Source organism: Pempheris klunzingeri, chromosome 20 (genome assembly GCF_042242105.1).
Source record: "Pempheris klunzingeri isolate RE-2024b chromosome 20, fPemKlu1.hap1, whole genome shotgun sequence".
NCBI classification, from domain to species: domain Eukaryota; kingdom Metazoa; phylum Chordata; class Actinopteri; order Acropomatiformes; family Pempheridae; genus Pempheris; species Pempheris klunzingeri.
The window spans coordinates 8,549,894-8,571,918 of record NC_092031.1 but is presented as its reverse complement, the minus strand read 5'-3'; the positions used below and the strand labels follow the sequence as shown (position 1 = coordinate 8,571,918).

Below are 22,025 nucleotides of genomic sequence, written 5' to 3'. Positions count from 1 at the left end.
CTTTTTGTAATACTTTGGCGTCTAAGTTGGTTTAAAAACAGATGGCAAGAACAAACTCGCATATGTAGAAAAAAATGACTTTATTTTTTGCAAATAAATGTCCCTTTTCCAAACCAGTTTCATTGCATATTAATTAATTAATAGCTCTCTTTCAAAAACACAACCTGTGCTTTTGTATTCCATAACAAGTTCACATTTTATAGTACGACACAGTAAGGGGCGTCAGTTGTTACCTGAAGAAAGACAAGCACTGATTTTTAAGTACCAGTAGACAAACTAAGTGCCACCCTGCGATAATCAACTATCAGCAAAGAGAGGCAACACTCTCTTTGCATGACTGAAGAAAGAGCCTCTTTCACTCCGACCCTCTCATTGAAATTACAGCAGGAGATGAGACTACGTCCTCTGCTCACATGGAGTCTACTTGAGCTCTCCACAGTCTGTGATAGTGATCTTCTTGGAGCTTCGCCCAGACTGCGAACCGAAAGACTCCACTTTCTTGACCACGTCCATACCCTCCTTCACGCTGCCAAAGACAACATGCCTGCCATCCAGCCTAAATGAAGAAACAGGAGGTTTATTATCACTGCCTCGAACAGTGAGACAATCCATGATGCACCCAGCTGGTTTGGACTCATGGCTTTTTGTTGGGTGATGCCACTATTTCTGCAAAGATTCTATTATTCTAGGCCATCATTCAAATCTTCACATTTGTTTTGCTCCCAGGCCAAAACATTACAAGAATTTACAGCTACCACCAAGAATTTGAGTCCCAGCAGGGTGGGTAAAAACCTCTGAAACAGCACTTTAACAATAACTGGACACTACTAAACCCATGTTTAAAAAGCTACAATAACAAAAGCCTTCCAAAGGTAGCAGAATTTCAAAGTTGGATGATATACCAAAGCTACCATATATCTGGAACAGATCGCTATTTTGAAAAGAGCGTATTTATTGAAAGGCACTTTTTGTGTAGCCGAGGTGAGCGAGGAACCTTTGACACACCACAACTACCCTGCTGATGCCTGAACTTGAAGATTCTGGTGGCGAATTTGAGAACAGCTTTTCCGTTTGGATCCTGCTGTTGCTGTAAGTGGCTGCATCTCCTATACTATGATTAGAATGTAGACATTGGCAACAACGCTCAACCTAAAGTATATAAAACTGTCCCAGAGAGGCTGCTCTCTTCTTTCATGTTGTGTGGGACTCACACTAACATTTTACTGAAAGCTTTAGTGTTTGTAGTGTACAAACTGTAAACTAGCACTCACAAAATTTAGGAAAATATGTTCTTGTTTTTCAAGTTTGTTGGAATTTGCATAATTCTAAACTAATGTCAGGTTAAAAAGGGCTAAAACCCATGTATTCCTCATGATCTATACTTTAAATAAAGCAAATTTAGGGCTGCTTTCACATTTATAGTCCATCATTAAAAACCCTTTTGCTGAAGCTGGCGCTGAGTGTAATTATCCCATATCCCAGTCAGAAAAAGTCATGTTCAGCTTTGCTCATTGCATCGAGTCTTTACTTTTCTAGACAGCAGAGCTCTGTAGGATCAACACATATAATACAGCGTTTGTCAGCACGTACCATTCTGTTTTACTGGTGCAGATGAAGAACTGGGATCCGTTTGTGTTGGGTCCTGCATTAGCCATAGACAGGATACCTACAATGGAGCAGTTTAAAGAAAAAAAAAGGTTGTTATTTTTAAAATATCATGCATTTAGCTTAAAGTAAGAAAACTTGCAAGCAGAGCTGACCGTCACAAAGAAACCTTAGTGGTGCACTTTTTAGCATTTAAATATAAGATACAACAAATCAAGATGATTCATGGATCAACTTCATACATGATCAAACTCAAATCTCTCTCTTTAAACACGTTTTGACATGTCACAGTAAGAAAAGTTCTGGTGTGAAATAATACAACGAACAATGGCTGAATTCTATTTAGCTGCTTCGGCTTCATAAAGTCCTAGTTTTGTGCATGATGGCTCAGTGGACTCTTAAATGGCACAAAGCTACTGTTCATGTAACACCTGTGCTTCTGTTACTCTGACAAGTCAAAATGTCTGCTGTGAAAAAGGCACATTTAGGGAAACATCTTCTTAAACTTCAATATTAGCATTTTCAACAGGTCATTTAAACACTCCTTGCATAACACTGCCACCTGGTGGTGAAACTGAGGAAGATAAATGATGTTAGTTAACAGTCGCATGTATTATGCACCCAGAGTAGCACTAACCTCTACACTATTCTCAACATCTAAGCCAAAAAATATTTAATCTGTTTCTGGTCTTTGTTTGATTTTGGTTCAGGACCAAATGTCAATCAGTAAACTTTACTGTAAAGAGGACCGTTTATCAGTCTGCCACGAGTACTGCAGCCTCTCATGTGGTGTTAAATGCATGTGTATTTTCCTGCGAAGCGTCGATTGCTAGTCAACAATTAATCACCAACTGTTTTGATACATTTTTTGAGTAATTGTTTTTAAAGAAAAAAAATGCCCAGATTCTCAGATTTCAGCTTCTCAGATGTGAGTATTTTCTGCTTTCTTTGGTCCTCTAGGAGGTTAACAGAATGTCTTTGGGTTGTGGATAAAACTAGACAGTAGAGGACGTCAGCGGGGGCTGAGTGGGAAACACACATCATTTTCTGACAAACAACTAGGGGATTAATCGAGAAAATAATCAACAGACTAATCAACAATGCTGTCCTGCACCTCTCTGTAGTGACCTATTGCTTATTGCTGTGCAGCTCTGTCCTGCTTGTTGCATCAAAAGGAGAGAAAATGGGTTTTGAAAGAAAATGAAAAATGCACTCCCTGTGACATGATCTGCTTCTAAAATTCCCCGATAGCCGAGAAAAATATACCTCTGAAAACTGCTATTAGTCAGAGTGAACGAGCAGCGGAAACCATTTAAAGAGCAGCGGCTTCTCTTTCACTCGCAGCAGCGTAGAAGCAGAACGGGATGGTTTACCTGGTCCAGTGTGCTTCAGCTTGAAGTTCTCATCAGGAAACTTCCATCCATAGATGGACTTCCCTCCAGTTCCATTGTGATTGGTGAAATCTCCACCCTGAAAAGACGCATCAGTGTAAGTAAAAGCACGCTGGACAAGACAACGGCACAAAGGGAAAAAGAGAAGCACCCACCTGGCACATGAACCCGGGGATCACCCTGTGGAAAGTTGATCCCTTGTATCCAAAGCCGTGTTCGCCTGTGCACAGCGCTCTGAAGTTCTCTACGAGAGATTTTGAATCACGGTGAAGGGGAAAAAAAAGAATTCTTAAATGTAAGACTGGGTCACTCATTTCTTATAGATTCTTTTGGGCAGCGTATCAAACATCAACTGCCCCTTTAAACCTGCAGACACTTGACTATAGTGTCTGAAAAGTGGCATTGAATATCTGAGGATATTAAAAATCTGTAAGCTCCGTTTGTGTTCAAACCAAATGTAAGAAACGAAAGCTTCAACGTCATTTGTGAAAAGGAGATTTGGGCCAAGATTTCTTAAAATAATGTACTAATGTTGCATCAATACCTAAATTCAGGCATTTTATTTGCAGTAATACCTCATCATGCCAAACTCCAGTCTTTTAAACATGTGATTAGTGTCACAAGTCTTGTATTGGAAGAGAAATCTCAGATGAGTTTTGGTGTTAATAATGAACTCTTTCTGCATGACTGAATAAAACTACAGATCCTTAATGAACTCCTGTGATATTAATAGCACTAAATTCCTACCTAATCTCAGATTAGGACGCGGTGAGGTTCTGCTACTGATTTGTGGTGCTTGATATCAACATTTATATCATTGCTTACCTGCGGTTTTCGGTACAATTTCGGCGTTGAGCTGCGGAAGAAAAATAAAATGTCTCAAGCTCAAATGTGCACAAGTTGTTCTTCAGGAAACTGGGACTGACTGGGACTGAGTAAAAGTCACTGCAGGGACACTGCACGGCTGTTTTCTCATTCAGTCATTCAAAAACAGACAGAAACAGACAGTAGGAGCCGTGTGTGTGTGTGTGTGTGTGTGTGTGTGTTTGTTTCTCCCTCTCACCTCGAAGGTTACCCTGCCGAGAGGCTGGTTGTCTGCAGCAATGTCAAAGTAAACCGTGGGGCTGCTGTTGGCGGCTGCGGGGCCGCTGCTGTACATGCGGGCGGCGGTGAACGCCAGAGAGCAAAACTTTACTCTGTTCGTTAAAAGTAACATTTTCGAAGCTGATACTGTTCAGTCAGGTCCGCTCAGGTCAGCAGCCGGGAAAAGTCACGCTTACATGTGAGGGGTGAGGAAGTTTTTCTTTGTCACCCGGAAGTAAAGTCTCTCCGGTTTTAATCTCGCGAGATAAGACGTGATCCCGCGCCATGACGCGTCTCGTTCAGCAAAGTTGTATAATTGTTTCTTATTTGGATTTTCTAAAAATGTCATCAACAAATAAAGAAGCACTCAGCAAAACACCCACGAGAATGCATTCAATAAAACACAATAAAATAAATCAAGTAATTTTTTCGAGTGCAAATGTCAAATGCTACTTTATAAATTACATACCACTGTGAAGCACTTTAATTATGCTACTTTATACTTCTATCCCATTACATTTAATGGGGGAAACATAGCAGCCTATAGTAGCTTACTTTTCACTCCACATTCATTAGATGGTTTTATTTGCTGATCACTTTTCACATAAATGTTTTATATAAAAAGATGATAAACTTGTTTATTAGGTGTAAGCAGTTCCATTTAACAGTGATTTCCACTCTCATCTACTCTCATGGTTTAACGCGGGTCGATTTCCCGCAGAGTGAGGACCTTTAAACCTTCTCCATCTCTGTCTCACATTTATACACTAATAATTGTATCTCAAAAAGTACAGGCTTACTTGTGTGCGTTAGATTTGTTCTAGAATAAAACATAAACACAGTGTTAGAAGTGTGCGAGTTACAGCAGTAATAAAGTTCATATGTGGCTGTGTTCAAATTATCTATTGTGAGAGAATTTGAGAAGTCACTCCATTTGCATCAGTGGTATTAAAGAAATTTGGTCAAATATATATTTGCACGTGAGAGAAAAATGCAGGAGTTAGTCTGGGTGTGTGATGCTCGGGTCATCACCCACGCTAGCGCCTCTCCATTGAGTCTGATAAAAGTCTGAGAAGCACAAAACTACAATCATTTCTGTTGCTTTCTAACAATAACTTACTCTCTTGCGTCTTTTCTTTTTCATTTCCTCTTTTATTTTCTCATTTCCTTCTTGACAGACGCGTAATAACTCCTCAACATCTCTCTCATGAGCAGGATTTCAAACCCTGTCTCCCATAATCTGTTGATTGATTGACGTGGGCTCACATCATTTCCATATAAGGGCAAGATGACCCTACGCTAAATTAAACAAAATGTGAGTGAAGTTTGGTACCAGTAATTTACACCCTCTGCTTGGATTAACAGCCTGTGGGTTAATCGTCCCACTATGATGAAAGTGCACAAAAGACAAGACCACAGCAACATACAGGTATCATCTGAATACATATTTATTAGATAAATATTAGGTTGTCACATCATCTAACTACATACAGTTCTGCAAGACTAAAAATCACAATTAGTTCCTTTATTTTCTGACCAGTTTAGAATATGAAATGATTGTACATACAATGTACACAATAGAGACAATGGCCACATTGCATGAATCACCTTAGATTGTATCATTTTTCCAACTGCTCATGATATCAAAAATTGTACAAACTATGGATTCGGTTACAATCTTCTGGACCCGTCCCTCCCACCGCCTCTCTCCCACCCCTCCTAGCGATTTTCTTTGTAACCTTGTTTTTTTTTTTTTTCCTTTTTTCAGCTTTAGCACCTCAGAGTATGCAGGTGTCAGACTAGAACACTTAGGCTAAATATTACATGTAAAACATAGCTGTCCCAGTTCCCCTAACAAAAGAGGTGAAAGTATATTACAGAGGGGGAACAAAATGCTGAGAGATACCCACAGACACTAACTAACAAGTTTCATTTTCCATATTCAGCCACTTCCAGTAGAGGGGTTGCAAGCTTTTTATTATTCTGAAGAAACAATGCACATTCCCAGGGAAAATGAATACATTTCTGTTCACATGTCTCTATATTCATGTACATATATACAGGCATCCGTGGGACGTTTGATCCAGCCGTGCCCTAAACATCCTTTCCTGGCCAGAGTGATGAAAGTGCCCATCCTCTCTGTATTTTTTTTATTTTTTTTTTATTTTTGTTTTCCTTTTAAATTTTTTTTAAAACAACTCCCCCTCAGAGAAATGGCCCTTTGTTATGATTGTGCAACTACAGATTTGGGGTGCTGCCTTATACACCAAATTGGCTCACTTGAAAGTGAGAACACAATATGAAATGACGACGACTTCCATGGGACTGATCAAAAGTTTCAATTCAGATGGTGAAAAAATGAAAATGTGGCAGTGTATCGTTAAACGAGGGATTGTTTGATTTGATGTCTCTTTGTGACATAAATATGAAACAACATGTCAGGGTGCTGAACTGGAACAAATAATATTTCTTACATGACGTTTAAAATAATGTTTACATGAAACCAAGGCGGTTAAATCAGCACAATGCCACAGTTGAAAGAAATTGGATTTCTAGCCTTACAGATTAATAAGAAAACCAGTACAAAATAATTTACCAAAAACAAAAGGGGATAAAAATGTATATGGTCTCGTGCTTTTAAAAAAAGCCACATTTTCTATAACAAAAATATAAACAATATCATGGATTTTCTTTAAAATATGGTTGTGATATATCTTTAAAATACCACTGTGTATTGACAATTAGCAACAATTATGATATTCACATAGCTCACTAATTACACTGAAAGCCAGCTGATACCACATCTTTTTAAAACCATTACTGTTCAGTATCACTGATAAAATGTTAACAGAAACTCATGAGTAGACAACATTGATCATTTTCAATCAAATACATCCGAGCGTGACGGAAAAAAAAATCTTGCGTCAAACTGAGCTTGAAGACTGAAATGATGCTACACAATCACCTTGAGCTGACGTGGGGAAAGGGAGGGGGGTGCACATAAAAAAAAAATGGGACACCCGTCGATGAACGACAGGTTTGAGACAGACTGCGCTGGGGTGGAAAGTGACTAGAAAGCACGATGACCTGCAGGAAGTAGCTTATGAGACATTTGGACTGGTTTCCCCGCAACGAGGAAGCAAGACAGCTGTCGTATGCTGGTTACAAACAAAGTCAGTGGTTAGATGGGAGTTTGGTAGCATACGTGGTTAGGTTGGACGACTAATGATCGAAGGACAAACATTATCAAGATGATACAAAAATATTCACAATGATATTTACAGTACAATAGCATTTCTTAAAAAATAATACATTTGCATACTGAACAGCACTCTTCTCAAAAAGTGAAATTGAAAACAAGTGTGGCAAAAGGTCTGCACCAATACTGCTTTAAAAACCACTTCTTGAACAGCAGTGATGGATAAACTGTATTCGTCCTCGCGCTATATCTTTGAAATCAATATTACTTCCCATCACGCAGATAGAAACACACACGCGCACACACAGTCGCACGTTCACACACGCGCGCACACACACACACACACACTCATGCACGCGTTCGCAGTCATACACAGGACCGAGCAAACACAAACATCTCCATTCTCATCCCTCTAACTTTGGTGATGTTGAGCAGTTTCCCAAAAGATTTATGGATAGTTTAATTATGCAGCGACAAAAACAAGAAAACAAACAAACATAACGCAGCATATCCAGCAGATACATGATAAACGCATCGCTGATATCAGCATTATCCCTTCAATGTTAGTGTTAAATAAATCATACTAAATCTGACAGAAATCAAAAACAAACGTACAAACAACAGAGCTGTGGAAACAGCAACTGATAAAAACCACACTATCTTTTTTTTTAACCACTTGGAACAGCACTAGACAAGGGCTTGGCACACATGCACTTTGAAGACTACTTAAACAGCACATCATTTGACAGGGAGAGAGATGCAACGTTGCAAAAAACGCTAACACGAGCGACACCGGGGCTCATGCAGAGCAGACGGCATGGAAGGAGTTGTAGCGGGAAGCAATAAACACAGCAGGATTGTTACAGGAACCTCAATCTCTCATGTTGTACCTTTCATTTCTATTAAAATCGCTCCTCTGTGCAGGAGGACAATAGCTGTACAATGTAGGCTATTCTTGGTGTTCAGTATAAATTTTGTTTGTTTTAGTGGGACCAAAATGTTCTCCGCTCCAGCTGTCAACCCTCAGAGGACTGAAAAACAGGGAGATTTCTTTTTGACAAAAATATGTGTATATCAAATTGTGGAAAAAGTGAAAGCCAATCGTTCCCAAAAATTGTTTTAAAATGTTGGCAGAGGAGCAAAAAATTATTTAAAAAAATGTTTTGTCAAGGATAGACTGATCGAACTGATCTTTTTTCTCTCGTGAAGACAGATTTTTTCTTTTTTTTTTTTGCATTGCCAAAATCTCTTTGTGCTTTTAAAAGATGTGGTGGACAAAAACAGTACGACTAACCAGACCAGTCAGGGAATGGAGCTGTGACACCAGGAAGCTGTGGCCTCTCAGACTGGAATAACAATATGGACAAAACGCACACTGGCCAGATAGCGCAGGGTTTTTTTCAGTTATTTTTCTGTTTTATACAGTGAATTCCTTTTGCTTCTCAAAAGGAAACAAAACATGAATAAAAAAATGCTACAACACGTTCCTAATGTGCACACGTACACCTGTGTGTGGCGTAAAAAAATCAACAGAGTATAGCTGCACAGTTCAAAAGTATCGCCACGGGGTGAGAGGACGGGGCTGGGCGGCTCGACACCCCCGTGTCCCGCTGTGTCTTTGAGTTTTAACCTCTTTCAGTCATTCTGCGCTGGCCAATAACTGTACAAGAGGAAGAAGAGAAAGGGAGTGCATCTTTGTGTTTATCAAGTACTGAGCGACTGCCCTGGGTTCTCAGGGAAACTGCAGGCAGTCAGAAAAGTTTCTGTGTGTCTGAACTGCCTCAGTTGTTTTCAAAGAGCGACAGAAGGTCGTCGTTGCTATTGCTGGGGAGGTCTGGTGGATCCAAGTAGGACAACAGCTCGTCTGGGTTGGCGAGCTCTGGAAGAAGCTGCAAGAAAGGAAAAGAACGATGAGGAACATGAGGCATTTAAGTGGACTTAGATTAGTTAGGACTGGCTTAGAAACGTTCTGCTGTTTGTCAAGACTCACGTCTAAAGATGGCTCAGGCATGTCCGACCCTGCTTGGCTGTCCAAACTGCTGGAGGGGTTGAAGGCCAGGTCGCCGTGGGGGTGGTTGTTGGGGCCGGGCTGCTGCTGTTGCTGCTGCTGCTGCTGCTGCTGAGGAGGCGGAGCTTGTCGTGACGGCTGAGGAGGCCCGCTGTGGTGTAGCTGCTGCCCTGATTGGCTCCCAGGGTGTGGAGATGCATGTAAGCTCTGCTGCAATGGGCCGTGTGACTGGTCATTGCCGACAGAGTGAGGTATCTGTAGAGAGACAGGGAATATGTTGATGGTAGATATTTTGATAAAGGATTCATCTCAAATTACTCTAAAAACTACTGAGAAATTCATTGCAATTTAATGATTTAGATGACTGATTCCAAATTGTCTCTTTATACTTCATATTTTGTACAGATTGAATAAACAAGATATATTGTATTAATTAATTTGCTTTTGTTACCTTTGTTTGTGACAGGAAAATATGAGGGCAGAGAACAAACTAAAACCAAAGAGTGGCAGAAACAAAGAGAGGCTGATGGGAGAACTCACTGAGTCAGGCATGTTGTGAGAGAGCGGCTTGTCTTGGGTCATCAGGCTGCTGGGCATGTCAGGTGGGTGAGACAGCTGGGGACCATGCATGAAATCATTCATCGACGTACCGCCAGGGGTGCCGTGAGGGAAGTCAAAGTTCCCGTGCCCCTGGTAACTGTTGCCTAACACACAAAATAAAAAACAGTTAATACATGCGTGCATTTCTTATAGGATTTATATGCTCCGTACAACATTTAAAGGATGTATACTTGTCTATTCAAGGGTCGTATATTTGTATCCTACCTTGGTTGCCGTATTCGCTGTTGTTGCCTCCTTGCTGAGAAGGTATTAGCGGGTACGGTGAGGGGCCGGGGCCGAGCTGAGCTATCATTTCCATCACATTGGGCATGATCATCTGGCTGGGACTCATCGTCTTAAACCTCTTGGCCAGTGGTCCATCCGGATCCTCCTTGATGTGGATATCAGATTTAATAGCCACCGGCCGCCAACTACATGTTGGGTCAATGGTCACCTCCTCAAACTCCGAGCTGGTAAAATACAGAGAAAAAGGTGAAGATATAAGGAAATGAAGAGAAAAACATTGTGTGCATTATTCATTTATTTCTTGTCTTAACTTACTTTTGAATGGCGTTCAAGATTCCCCACATGTACTGGTCCACTTCGAGTCCCTCTAACAATGCTGTTTTACTGAGGAGAGAAGAGAGGCAGGGCTTAAAATGCTGAGAGACAGCTACGTGCATTATGATCAGAACTATAGACAGGACCAATTCTGTTATGTACTTAAGCTGGATAAACTTACTTGCATACAGGACATCGCCATGTTCCCCGCTCACAGTTCAGTTGTAAATATGATTCCAAATCAAAACACTGCAGGAGCAAGCAAAAAAGCCACATTTGTTATTCAGTACACTTTTCTAAAATTCGTCTTCGTCAGTGTGTTTGTTTATCCCTACAGTGCTTACCTGAACGTGTTTGCAGTCATGGCCTCTTGCTGGAAGCTGTATTCGCCGGAAAGTGATTGGACATTTGAGAGAAACCTTAATGGCCGTCTGCTCCACGCCATCCTCTCCGTTGAGCGTTGCGTTGCCCGATGATGCTGCTACGCTGCTGAAGTTCCTCTTAACTTTAAGGCAGAGGGAGAGAAATATAATGCATAAGCGAGGGCTCAAAGGACGATCAGGACATTTGGGCGCAAAACATGACTGTGCTCTTTTGTTTCTACCTTTGGTGATGCAGTGCTCTGCTGGCAGAAGCCTCTTCTTCAGTAAGCCCTGCAGGACGGAGCGAACTGAGGGCCTGTGGACCAGCTGCAGCACAAACAAGTGCGACTGTGGGAGGAAACATCACTGTCACTTTCTCAAACATCCTCATAAGGTGTATAAGGTGTCATGGTTTATTCACTGTTTCAACATGTGTATCCAGAGTGAAAAAACCCTTACAGATCTTTTTTATTTTGTTCTAAGCTTTAGCATTAAATGTTATCCTGAAGGTTGACTTTTTCATGTCTGCCATTTATTTATCTGGCAACTACGTTTTGCTTGCGGCTTTGTATAAACCTCTTGTTATCAGTTCTGGAGGTTTGTGTACTCACACAGCAGCAGGCGGTGACTGTGATCTGGATTGTGTTCCTCCCTGGTTGGCATACGTGTTTCAAGTGCAGGGGTTTGTGGGAGGTCTTGTTGTCACCCCGCTCGATGGTGAGCGGCGTGGCATTTACGCTGACTTGGACCGATGCTGGCCAGTTGGTGTTCATCTGACGGTCTTCATGGTGGTAGCACTTAAACTGCAGCTCCAGGTCCGATCTGCAGAGAAAGGCGTAAAATCGCTTGAGAAATGAACTATGCTGAGTATCCATGTCTGGACCAGGTGACATCCTTTGGGCCCTAATGTATGGTGTTTTGTCCTTTCCAACCTAAAAAGTTCTTTTCCAACATTTATATTTCTATTTCCACAAAATCTCAAGAACCCTAACCACTTTAACCACAATGTAAGTTCTCTTCTTGCTCTTGCTTTTCAGACCAGTGGAGAAATTGTCAAATCTACGACTCTAGTGTTTGAGTTTCTAGATGTTACATTTGAAAAGCCATTTTACTAAGCCAGAGAATGTTTTGTTGGAGAGGTACTTTACTGTGACCTAAAAGACCTAACCATGCAATTGTCAAAAGGACAGTGGAATGGGGAAAAAGAAAACTACTGTACCATGAAGCTCTCACAGGTGGGTAAAACATCTGTGAAGAAAATCTAAAAACATATTCTATGTTGATTAAGTGCATGGTGTTCTTACCTCCACATGAGTGTCTGGTGTACAGAGGGCCGTAAGTGGAAGACGTGGTTGCTGACAGCCAGGTTGTGTTCTAGCCTGAACGGCTCTAGGACTACCCCGTCCCGCACTGGGAACGTCAGGCGCAGCTCCTCATTGTGGTTGGCTACATAGGAAGAGTCAAGGTCAGACTATCGCCACCATCTAAAGACAAATTCACTGGTAACATCTCTTCACTGAACATTTTCCTGTTACCCACCGGGAGGGGGAGGGAGAGCGGTGATATTTGGTTTGATGTCAGGAGGGAAGGGTGGCTTCACATCCTGGTTTGGCGACAGGTATGGAGGGATGTTACTTCCTGGGGTCATTGGAGGGGTGGGGTTGCCTGGCACTGGGGAGTGAGGGTAGTTACCCACCGGTCTGGGCGGCTATATTGAAGACAATACATTAGTAAATCAAAGGTTCATGGGACTTTAAACAGGACAACCAAAACTTAATGTGATGAAACAAAATTGGTACAAAAATGGACTTACCCCATTCATATTACCCTGGCTATACTGATATCCACTCCCCGAAAAGTTGTTTGTTTGGCCGTTAAAAGGTGGCTCTTGCTGTGATTTCATGAAACATATACAAAGTTAGTTTTTCTCTCACAAGCAAACCTCTATTAGAGCAGAAATAATCAGAATTTTTCTGGTGAATAGCAGCCTTACTGCACCTTATAGTACTGGCCCATTGCACCACTGGGAGGCGGATACTGGCCCTGCATCTGCTGTCCTGGCATCCTCTGGCCGGGGTAGTTGGGGGACGGCAGTGGCCTAGAGGCATTAGGTGTGGGGTATGGCCCCTGCTGGTTTGGGAACTGGTTGTTTGGTCCATACTGCTGCCCACCATAGTTTGGCTATGGATACAATTGTTGAAACAGTTTTAGAGAGCTGTAGAATCAACAATATGGACATTTTAGTAGATGTAGTTTGTGCTGCTGTTGAACTGTAGGTGTTTTCATTATTTTGTCCACCCCATTTAAATCACTAACAGTGGGCTAAATAACAATAACCACAATTTGCAGCCTCCTAAAGGATAGATAAACCTAAAAGACGATGTGTTGAACTCTTATCCACGCACCTCTCCTGGGTACGGTCTTTTCATGCCCTGCATACCCATGCCCTGAGCCCGGGGGCCTGCATAGCCTTGCTGGGGCATCCTTTGGCCGTGGGCCCCGAAAGGCCCCATGCCTTGGCCCCTTGGCTGATTCATTCCCATGGGGGGGCCGCTCATGTTTGATGCATTCATGCCCGTGCCCATGTTCCCAGGCAGTGACGGAGGGCCGCGGGGTCCTGGCTGGTTCATGAACTGGCTGTTATATGCCTGGTTTGGTCCCATCTGGAAAGAGGAACTCATCTGGAAGACAAAATGGATTCAGTCAGCCATCTCTGACTGTCAATATGGTAAATTTTGCAAGTGAAAAGAGTCTTTCAGAAAAATCACAAAAGACAAAAATCTTCTCAGCTCTGAATGTGTGTGCCTGCTAGCTTTTATTGTAGCTAAATGTGCTATTTGGATCCATTACTACTTCAGCACATTATTCACCCTTAACAGTGATTCAGCCTTGTTCAACAAGAAGTCTAAATCCACTTCAGTCAGCTCCCTGTTCTAGTACTATTTCTAGTATTGAAAGGCAGTGAGCATAAAAGAGACTCCCAAGTAGTGTGTGATGTGCACTATATGCAATTCTTTCCTTTATACACACAGATGTGAACACACAGGTTCTATCAGTTGTTGGTTTTTTCTTACCGGTCCGTATTGGTTCATGTCCTTGTTCTGGGTTTCCTGCAGGGCAGCTACGGTCGCTGTGGCAGTGGCGGTCGCCGTGGCTGCAGCAGCAGCGACTGCTGCGGCGGCGGCAGCAGCAGCAGGTTGGGTGAAGTCTGAAGGAGGACGGGAGTGTGGCGGCATGCCCATTCCTCCAGGTCCTGCATTAGGCCCTCCAGGGTAACTATGGCAAAGAGCAAGAAAGTCAGGATTACTTCTTTGGAAGCAGTTTTAATCTTTGCAAGGATCAGCACCGATCAAACGTCTACTAACCTGCCACCAAAGCCTCCTCCTCCGGGGTAGTTGGGCCGTCCATACATGCCCTGCTGCATGTAGGCCTGGTTGGTGTTGCCTTTGTTGGGGAACTGCTGCTGAGGACCAGGGAACTGAGGAGAGTTCATCCCTGGATTATTACCAGACATACCTGAGGCCATAGGATTGCCCCCAGGGTTCATGGGATTGTTGTTGTTGGCCATGGGATTCCCCAGCACCTGTGGGACATAGACACACAGACACATACATGTTGGATGCTTTAACATTAACACAATGTTCAAAAAGGTGCTGCTGACTTCTCACCAATCAACAAAGTGTGACACCATTTTCAAAGTTGTTACTAACAGAATTATGAGTAAGAAGAGATTACATGAATCTATTACAGTCACGTTTTATCACCATTTGCTTGAAATGGTAGTTTCAGGATTAAGTCACTTACACAAAAACCTTGAAACCCAGACACTTCTCTTTAAAGAAAATCATTACAGAATATAACAGAAGATGCAACACTTTTACATAACTGAGGGTCTTGAAACCCTCTTTTTCCAAGTCCCCTTTCCACTGTCCCCTGATTAGAAACCTTCCTGCAGTAGAGCTTTAAAACTACAGTAGTGCGTTTCTATCAGATGCAGTCCACTCAGACACACATATATTCCGTTGGACAGGTATGGGATCTCACCTGGCTTTGCGACGTGTTGGTCACGCCCCACACGGTAGTCACCACAGACAACGAACCTGGAGGCTGATTAGTGTTCTGTTGCCAGGGAACTGAGTCGTAGGGAAAAGACCCATCTCTGCAGGGGATGGACAAAAACACGTCATTGTAGGCAAAACAGCATGTGCCCTGTGTCACTGCACAAATATTTGCCATGTAGAACAGCACAGTCATAGTAAGTATATTTGCTTTTGCTGAACGACAAGGAAAGACAAAGGTTTTATTGTTAGGGTTATAAGGTAAAAGCACGTTCTTCCTCTTGAAATGCACAAACATTGTGCTGTAATTATTAACTACATGGTGGGGTTGTGAAGTACTGTTTGTCCCTGTTGACTGCGTGTTAGTTTGGCAGTTTGTCTAGCCACTGATCCATAAGGAACACTGGGCTTCATGTGGAGAGGAAGGGCTTTCCCCAAGGGCCTGGTCCGTCTATTCACACACCCAACACACACACAAACACACCTCACACACAAGCCAAAAAGCGCAGCAGTGTGAACACTGACCCGTGTGAGAGGCTGGGCTTCATGGAGCTCATGGGGGGCTGCATGGGCACTTTTCCTGGAGGCTCGTTCTGCCTGTTCTTCTGGTGACGGAGGAGGAGGAGGCGTCCCAGCTCCTCACACCACGAGGATAGAAGAGCTGGAGAGAGAGCAGAAGAAGAGCGTATCAGAGCGCTGTTTGACTCCTGTGAGAAATAACTGCACAGGTAACAGCCCTCTACTGCAAGTGCTGCAAAACCCTGCAAAATCTGATTATGTGAGGAGGGCAGACAAAACAACAACGGAAGCTTCTGAGCAAAACTGGACAGAAAGTTGAAAAGCAATGGCCTGACTGAGAAAATGATGTAGACAGTGTGTACAGTGTAAAATACCCTATGACAAATCAGGCAGCCCTGTCTGTGCAAGGTACTTCCAAATCGGAATAGATTACACATTACCGCATGTCAGTCCAGGTAACTTCGCAACAACATCCTACAGTTGTTACTGAAAATGTTTTAAACCATTTTAAAACTGTGAGGATCTTTTCTGAAACTCTATGCTAAGTAAAAGTAGTGTATTCCAAAGGCAGTCATGCTTTTCAATTAATTTAGTTGGACTATCTAAAGGTAATTATTACAAAAAAAAAAGTTTTGGTTGACTAGTAAATATTTATTGGACTTAAAAAAAAATGAAAATTGAACTTCACATGTTCAAAGGTGGAACAAGATTGCAGGGGTTAAATGTATTTTCATGCTAGCAACAAGATGCACATTAGCTATCACTGAGGGAATGAAAGCAATCAGTAAGGTGAGACATTACATAACGTAAAAAGTGACGGCATAGGAAAAACTCCCAGTGAAACAAAAAGAGATAAGAGAGCAGGATTTGCTTGTACACTTGTGTGCCAATTTTAATGATGGACTGACGACTGATTCTTGCTTCATATAATTCTTCTTTTAACATTTATTTGCTCCATTTATAATTCTTATTCTCCATTGTTTTAATGTCTTTTAAAACCGATTGTGGGATCCACTTATAAGGTCCTAGTATTCATCGTTAGTTAAGTCATCGCTACATAAAGGTGTGTCTGTGTGTGTTTATGCTGACTGTCTGTGTATACTGCTGAATTTGTTTTGCAATAGATTGACAAATCGACAACTAAACCCAAAAATTACATCCTACAGTAAGTAAGGTGTTACCTTAACGTGCTACATAAGACAAAAGCCTATAAAGTGGCATTATTAGTACATTAGTACATTTTTGCAAGGTGAGAAGCAGCTCACCTTCCAACATTTCAACATGCAAATAAGCTTTGAAACATTAATAATTAGAAAATAAACACCTTGATTTTAGAGACTTTCCACATTATAAAAAAAAACGTCTAACAAAAAGAAACAAAAGGAGGCACCTTTATTCTGCAATATTAAAGAGCAGTTTCAATCCAGCATGTCACTGCAGCTCTTGGCCACTAGGGTTCACTCTGGGCCTGCAGATGTGCTCCAGCCTTCCCCCTTCTCTCCACCTTCCTTCCTACCTACCGCTTGGTTAGGTAGCTACCACAGAGCGCGTTTGATCGAATCATATGCTTTTCATCTGCAGTGCATGTTTTTGTACTGTGCTAACTACAAAAGACTCACTTTTCCTTTTTCTCTCCCTCTCGCTTCCCCTGCCTCCTTCTAGCCTCTCTCTGCGGCGTCAGAGGAGAAAGGGAATGTGGATTCAATCAAAGAGCAGGGCAGCCACCTCCTCTTATGATTCACAGCACTTCTAGGCTGACTGAGGAGCAAGAGTGAGGAGTGAGGGAGGGGTGAGTGGGTGAAACAGAGTGCTTGGTGATTTCAGCTGCGGTTTCGTGCAAAAAGCCACGTCAATATGACAGCAGACAGTGCAGGCTGTCCTCGCAGGCAGATCCACCCTGCTGCCACATGCAAGGACGGGCCGCCACAGCACATAATACATAGAGAGGGAGGGACAGCGAGAGAGAGAGAGATAAAAAAAAAAAAGGGTTGAGCGAGTCAGTGAGAGGGGAGACATCAGGCTAATGGGGCTGATGGGAGGGAGGAACAAACAAAAGCTTCTGACTACCATCACAAACATGGCAACCCAGATATTTGACCACACATGAGTGCTTGCAAACAGAGTGCAGGCCTAGCCTACTGACACACACACACACACACACACACACACACGTAAGGAAAGACACCACACTGGCTTACATTAACAAGCACACAGAGGCAAAATAAATAGGACACGAGGTGTCCTGAGTGTGCCGAATTTCCGAGGACAAAACAGAATTTCAGCATCGACACACAAACACACACCTTCTCCTCTCAGAGCATCGCACCCCAAAAGGCACCTCCTCTCCTTTCATTTGAACACTGAGCACACCAGCCTTGCTCTGTGTAAAGATGAGGGCTGGAATACAAAAGACATGTACAGATGGTGCCAGCAGTCTCCCTGCCTCTCTCTCTCTCCCCCCCTTCTCTCCCTCCCACTCCTTTAAAAGCAGCACGGGGCTCAGGCGTAGAGGCAGCTGGGTTTTTCCTCCTTCCCACCCGCTCATGCTCCCTCTTTTTTCTCCCCCCCCCCCCCTCCTCCTCCTTCCTCCTGTTCTTGGCAAGGCAGGTGCCAGGAGACAGGCTGTGCTGTTCCTCCAGAGGATTGATCTGACTTTACCACGGCTGTGCTTTGGTTGACAGAAAAGGCCTCTCAGGTGCTCTTCAGCTAAAAACATCTCACTGGCAGGTAAATGCGCAGATTTGTAGGTTAGTTTTAATTAAATACAACCGGGTCCAAGCGCGACTAATAGGTTTACGAGCTTCACATCTATGTTAGAACTTCCTGCAGTGTTTCGACGGTATCCTCCTTCTCCCCAGACCCCCTTCTGATGGAGTGAGTTTTCAATTCAAGGGCCTGGCGACCAGCCAGCATGTTACAGCTCAATTAGGTCCCATTATTCTCTTCCAACAAGGGGTAACTTGCACTTCGTCTATGTTGATAAACATGTCTCCACAATTTATCCCGTAACTGTGCCACTGTGAGGCCGTCTGACTAAGGGGATGGCATCGTCGCTTCACACCGATGCCGACATCAACAGCCGCAGGACAAAAAAAAAAAAACAGCGGCGTTGAGCCAAGCAGTGAAATGACAATACATGTCTCAGAGAGAGAAAAAGAGAAGAGAGGGAAGCACCAGGAGGAATTATTCTACCCCACCATTAGATAAAGGGCTTATCGCCACACAAAATTACCACCTCCACTGAGCACCAACCTGTTTAAAGGAGAGGCGCTCTGTTAGTGACTCAGAGGATAAACTTCAGGTTTCACATGACAGGAGGTGGAACAGCCAACTCGTTGCTCTTCACAGTCTCCTCCTCCTCCTCCTCCTTCACCCAGGCATCTCTCAGGACAGTGCGGATGATGAATACAAAAGGATTACTGTTTTTCTTCTCCTCTCCTCCCACAGTCGGCCCTTCAATAGACTCATCTGTTTCCCTCCCTGAGAAGAGCCAAAACTGGTGATAACCGTCTCAGAGGTAGCTCTTCAAAATCACAACGACTGTTCTGTAATGACTCAAACTGTATTTAGTGCTACAGAGCATCTTTTTGCTCTGTTTACATTGGTCTCCCTGGCGGCAATGGGTCTCTGTCTTCCATAAGGAGAGGAGCCTATTCTACTTGCCTTGTAGATAGTCCCATGGGCCCGGCTGAGTCTGAGCCGTATTGATATTTTGGTGCTCAGCTGTGCAGCCTGATGGTCAGCCACGGCGAAGGCGGTAAATGCATCTGCTGGGACTAGATGGGTGGTTCAGTAGCTGGGCCTGTAGCTTCCAGCTTCACTCTCTGTCATAAAGCCCCGGGGAGGCATGACAAATGACATGGACTGCATCCCTGACAGTTGTTCAATGCTCTTTCCAATGATAATGCTCCCCCACCCAACCTCTCACCACACATACAGACAGGAGGCAGAGAGATAAACTGTGCTGATTAAATACCTTGATTCTGTCTCTTTTTGCTCTACCGAAAGAAAACAGCCATTGTTATTAAAGGTTCAGCTCACCCACATTACAAAAAGATATTTTCTACCTCACCTGTGGTGGTGTCTAGCCATTTTGGTTTGACCATGTTTTGAGATATCTGTCTCAGAGTTTCTACCCCAAAGCCATGGAAGTGAATACGATCTTATTTGGGCTGCTCAAAATTGATTTATGATTGATGTCCAGGAATGTGCTTTTCAAGAAACTAAGTCAGTGTCATTTAACAGTTTTGTGCTCAGTACCTGATACTCACCTCCTGATAAATAAACTACATGTCTAGGCTATGGCAGCTGTTGATATTCCATGTGCAGACGGCAGAGAACTGTGAGTGGTCAGTTCTGACTGCTTTTGCTCTCAAGTTATTGATGCAAGTAGAGATTGTTGAGAATCAATATAACATGATGCAAGTTGAAAACAGGCTCAGCAGTTTTCTCCTTGTCAGTAACACACATCTAGCACAGTCATCTCCTCTGCCCACCATGAAACATGGCAGACTTTCTCAGCGTCACTCGTGTAACTGGAAGATTATAAACACAGTTACTGCAGTGACTGAGGGCTAATTAACCATATATCTGTCTACTGTAGCAGTGGACGCTAAGCTGTAAATCAAAACGTATGCTCTAGGTGTCTACAGTGAGACTCCTGTTATCCACTTGCATCAGCTATAAATCCATCTTACCAAAGGAATAGTTCCTATAAAAACTGTTCTGTGTTCTGTGGATCATACAAAGTAAGGGGGGAAGTTTGTTTCAAGAAAGACATGCTTCATTTTTCAATACTAAAACTATGGCCACCATTAAAAAGGTCATTCACTTTCCTCTTTTCTCCGACTTTTTTTCCCCTCCCTCTTTAACTCTTATGATCCTCGTCCTTTACCCTCCCATCAACTTCCTCCCTCCCTTTCTGCCCTGTATCTAATAGACACCTGCTCCCTTGTCAACCCTGGACTCCCACCTGGCACCATCCCACATGGCTTGGTCACTAACATCCACACAAACATACAGTACACATTCAGCCACCACATCACACTCACGTTATCAACGGCAACTCCTCACTTATTCCCCAACTAACTGTAAAAATCAAGTCTAATTTTTGCAATAAACCTGTCGGAAAGATTCACAACCCCCAAACGACTTGTTTGAAGACATTTAGCCAGAAGGGCTGAAAGGAGAACAAAGACCATGAGCAAACTAACAAGAACGGCTCTAGTGGGCTGCACTCTTCAGTTTCTGAGGGAGTTCTATTCACATTCTGTTCCTCCCTCCCTCCTCTCGCTCTCTCTGCCCAGAAAGGTTTGAATGGACACAAGCCTCCTGCAGGCCAAAGTCAATTAAAATAAGAGACAGTCTAGGGAGCCCTGGTATCCCTGGTTACTGAAAGCACCTAAGAGGCCATGCAAAACAGCCATGTTTTAGCCAAAGAATTCCTCCCTCATGTAAGTTTCCTAGACCTGTGCAATTCTGGCATTTCCCCCCATATGGAAAACTATATGAAGAACCGGTTGCTAACACATTGCTTATGACAAACTACCCCGTGTAAACTGCCGGCTGGGTCGTAAATCATGTCCCACTCTCCCACTCTGGCTCGCAGCTCTCCAGCACAGTCACCACAGAGCCATGGATGCCCGCCTGGCAGCGCTCAAACCTCTCTTTGTCTTTTCACAGATGCCACAAATTATTCATTGATGCTAGTTTGATAATGAAATGGAAGTGACTCGTCAATCATGCAGTCTTTTAAGACGCGGGTAGAACAGGTTACAGACCAGCCACCCATGACAGACCAGACCTGTTTTATCCAAGCGGGAATAAGTAGGTCAAAGCTCACAGGTGTACTTCACACATGATACACAATTTACCTTTCTGGTCACCCTCTCTGCTCTCCAAGACCTCAGCACAGAAGTAAGTGCAAACTGGGTGTTGTAAAACTAAGTCTGTAAACTGAGTTCATTAGCTCACTTACTAAGATTTTAAAGTTGGGTGAGTCATTTCGTGACATATTTCAGGGTGACTGATGTTTTCGGAAAGCTGATGAAGTGGGAAGGACGTGTGAAGTAGGAACATGTGAATGTCATGGCTGCCATGTGGCATCGAAATGTGACATATTTCCCCAGAGGTCCCATAAACATATGCAGTTAAGCAGCTATTTCATTAAGTGAAGATGAGCTGGAAAACAAGTAAATAAAATCATAAAGTGGGTGTTAAGCAATTTAAAAGTACGGGGGAGCAGCTACATATTGTGGATTGAAAGCATTAGCGCTAACAGCTATAAAACAGCCTGTCTATCTAGGCCAGACAACTGCCTCCTGTCTGCACCTCATCTTTGTCTGCTGCTTTTTTTTCTTGCATTATTTTCTCTCCCGCTCTCTCTCTGGAGAGTCACTGATGTTGGAGTCTTGTCAATGAGTACTTAGGCCCGTTGCCTCATGGGGAGCCAGACTTGCTGGCTAGGTTTTATGGCCCATTTCAGAGCTGCCCCGGCTTAAATACAGCCTCCTGCTGGCCACATGGCCACAATGTCGTGCCATGTCCATCCGGCGAGGCGAACGGAGTGGGGACGTGGGGGGGCGCTTGGCTTTGTGCCAAAAAGGTTTTACTGAGGCCACAAGCATATGTGGCCATGTG

At 43.2% G+C, this 22,025-nt stretch overlaps 2 protein-coding genes across 2 annotated transcripts in view; both read right to left on the bottom strand.

Annotated features, from left to right (window-relative positions):
* Window positions 1–61: 61 nt before the first annotated feature.
* On the bottom strand, window positions 62–4,283 carry LOC139220413 (peptidyl-prolyl cis-trans isomerase A-like). Its single transcript, XM_070852512.1, has 6 exons — window positions 4,060–4,283; window positions 3,822–3,852; window positions 3,152–3,240; window positions 2,979–3,075; window positions 1,591–1,666; window positions 62–556 (listed from the first exon to the last, which is right to left on the bottom strand). The coding sequence occupies exons 1-6, from the start codon at window positions 4,210–4,212 to the stop codon at window positions 421–423; spliced, it is 582 nt and encodes a 193-aa protein (XP_070708613.1). The 5' UTR covers window positions 4,213–4,283; the 3' UTR covers window positions 62–420.
* A 1,267-nt stretch (window positions 4,284–5,550) lies between these two features.
* Window positions 5,551–22,025, bottom strand: part of LOC139220412 (zinc finger MIZ domain-containing protein 1-like) — a 108,512-nt gene continuing 92,037 nt past the window's right edge. Inside the window, exons 6-23 of the mRNA XM_070852511.1 lie at window positions 15,393–15,528; window positions 14,854–14,968; window positions 14,175–14,392; window positions 13,884–14,085; window positions 13,215–13,490; window positions 12,808–12,990; window positions 12,623–12,700; window positions 12,349–12,517; window positions 12,114–12,255; window positions 11,421–11,631; window positions 11,052–11,157; window positions 10,792–10,952; window positions 10,629–10,696; window positions 10,448–10,516; window positions 10,112–10,356; window positions 9,827–9,990; window positions 9,269–9,541; window positions 5,551–9,167 (exon numbers count right to left, since the gene is read on the bottom strand). Of these exons, the coding sequence (XP_070708612.1) occupies window positions 9,060–9,167; window positions 9,269–9,541; window positions 9,827–9,990; window positions 10,112–10,356; window positions 10,448–10,516; window positions 10,629–10,696; window positions 10,792–10,952; window positions 11,052–11,157; window positions 11,421–11,631; window positions 12,114–12,255; window positions 12,349–12,517; window positions 12,623–12,700; window positions 12,808–12,990; window positions 13,215–13,490; window positions 13,884–14,085; window positions 14,175–14,392; window positions 14,854–14,968; window positions 15,393–15,528 (2,924 nt within the window). The 3' untranslated portion in view covers window positions 5,551–9,059. The remainder of the gene's footprint in view (window positions 9,168–9,268; window positions 9,542–9,826; window positions 9,991–10,111; window positions 10,357–10,447; window positions 10,517–10,628; window positions 10,697–10,791; window positions 10,953–11,051; window positions 11,158–11,420; window positions 11,632–12,113; window positions 12,256–12,348; window positions 12,518–12,622; window positions 12,701–12,807; window positions 12,991–13,214; window positions 13,491–13,883; window positions 14,086–14,174; window positions 14,393–14,853; window positions 14,969–15,392; window positions 15,529–22,025) is intronic.

Excerpts from the sequence above, each read along its gene's own strand:
- LOC139220413 (XM_070852512.1), bottom strand. The coding sequence starts at position 4,212 with ATGTTACTTTTAACGAACAGAGTAAAGTTTTGCTCTCTGGCGTTCACC. Across the intron at positions 3,241-3,821 it reads AATTGTACCGAAAACCGCAG|AGAACTTCAGAGCGCTGTGC; the intron begins GTAAGCAATGAT and ends AATCTCTCGTAG. Across the intron at positions 1,667-2,978 it reads GCTGAAGCACACTGGACCAG|GTATCCTGTCTATGGCTAAT; the intron begins GTAAACCATCCC and ends GCTCCATTGTAG.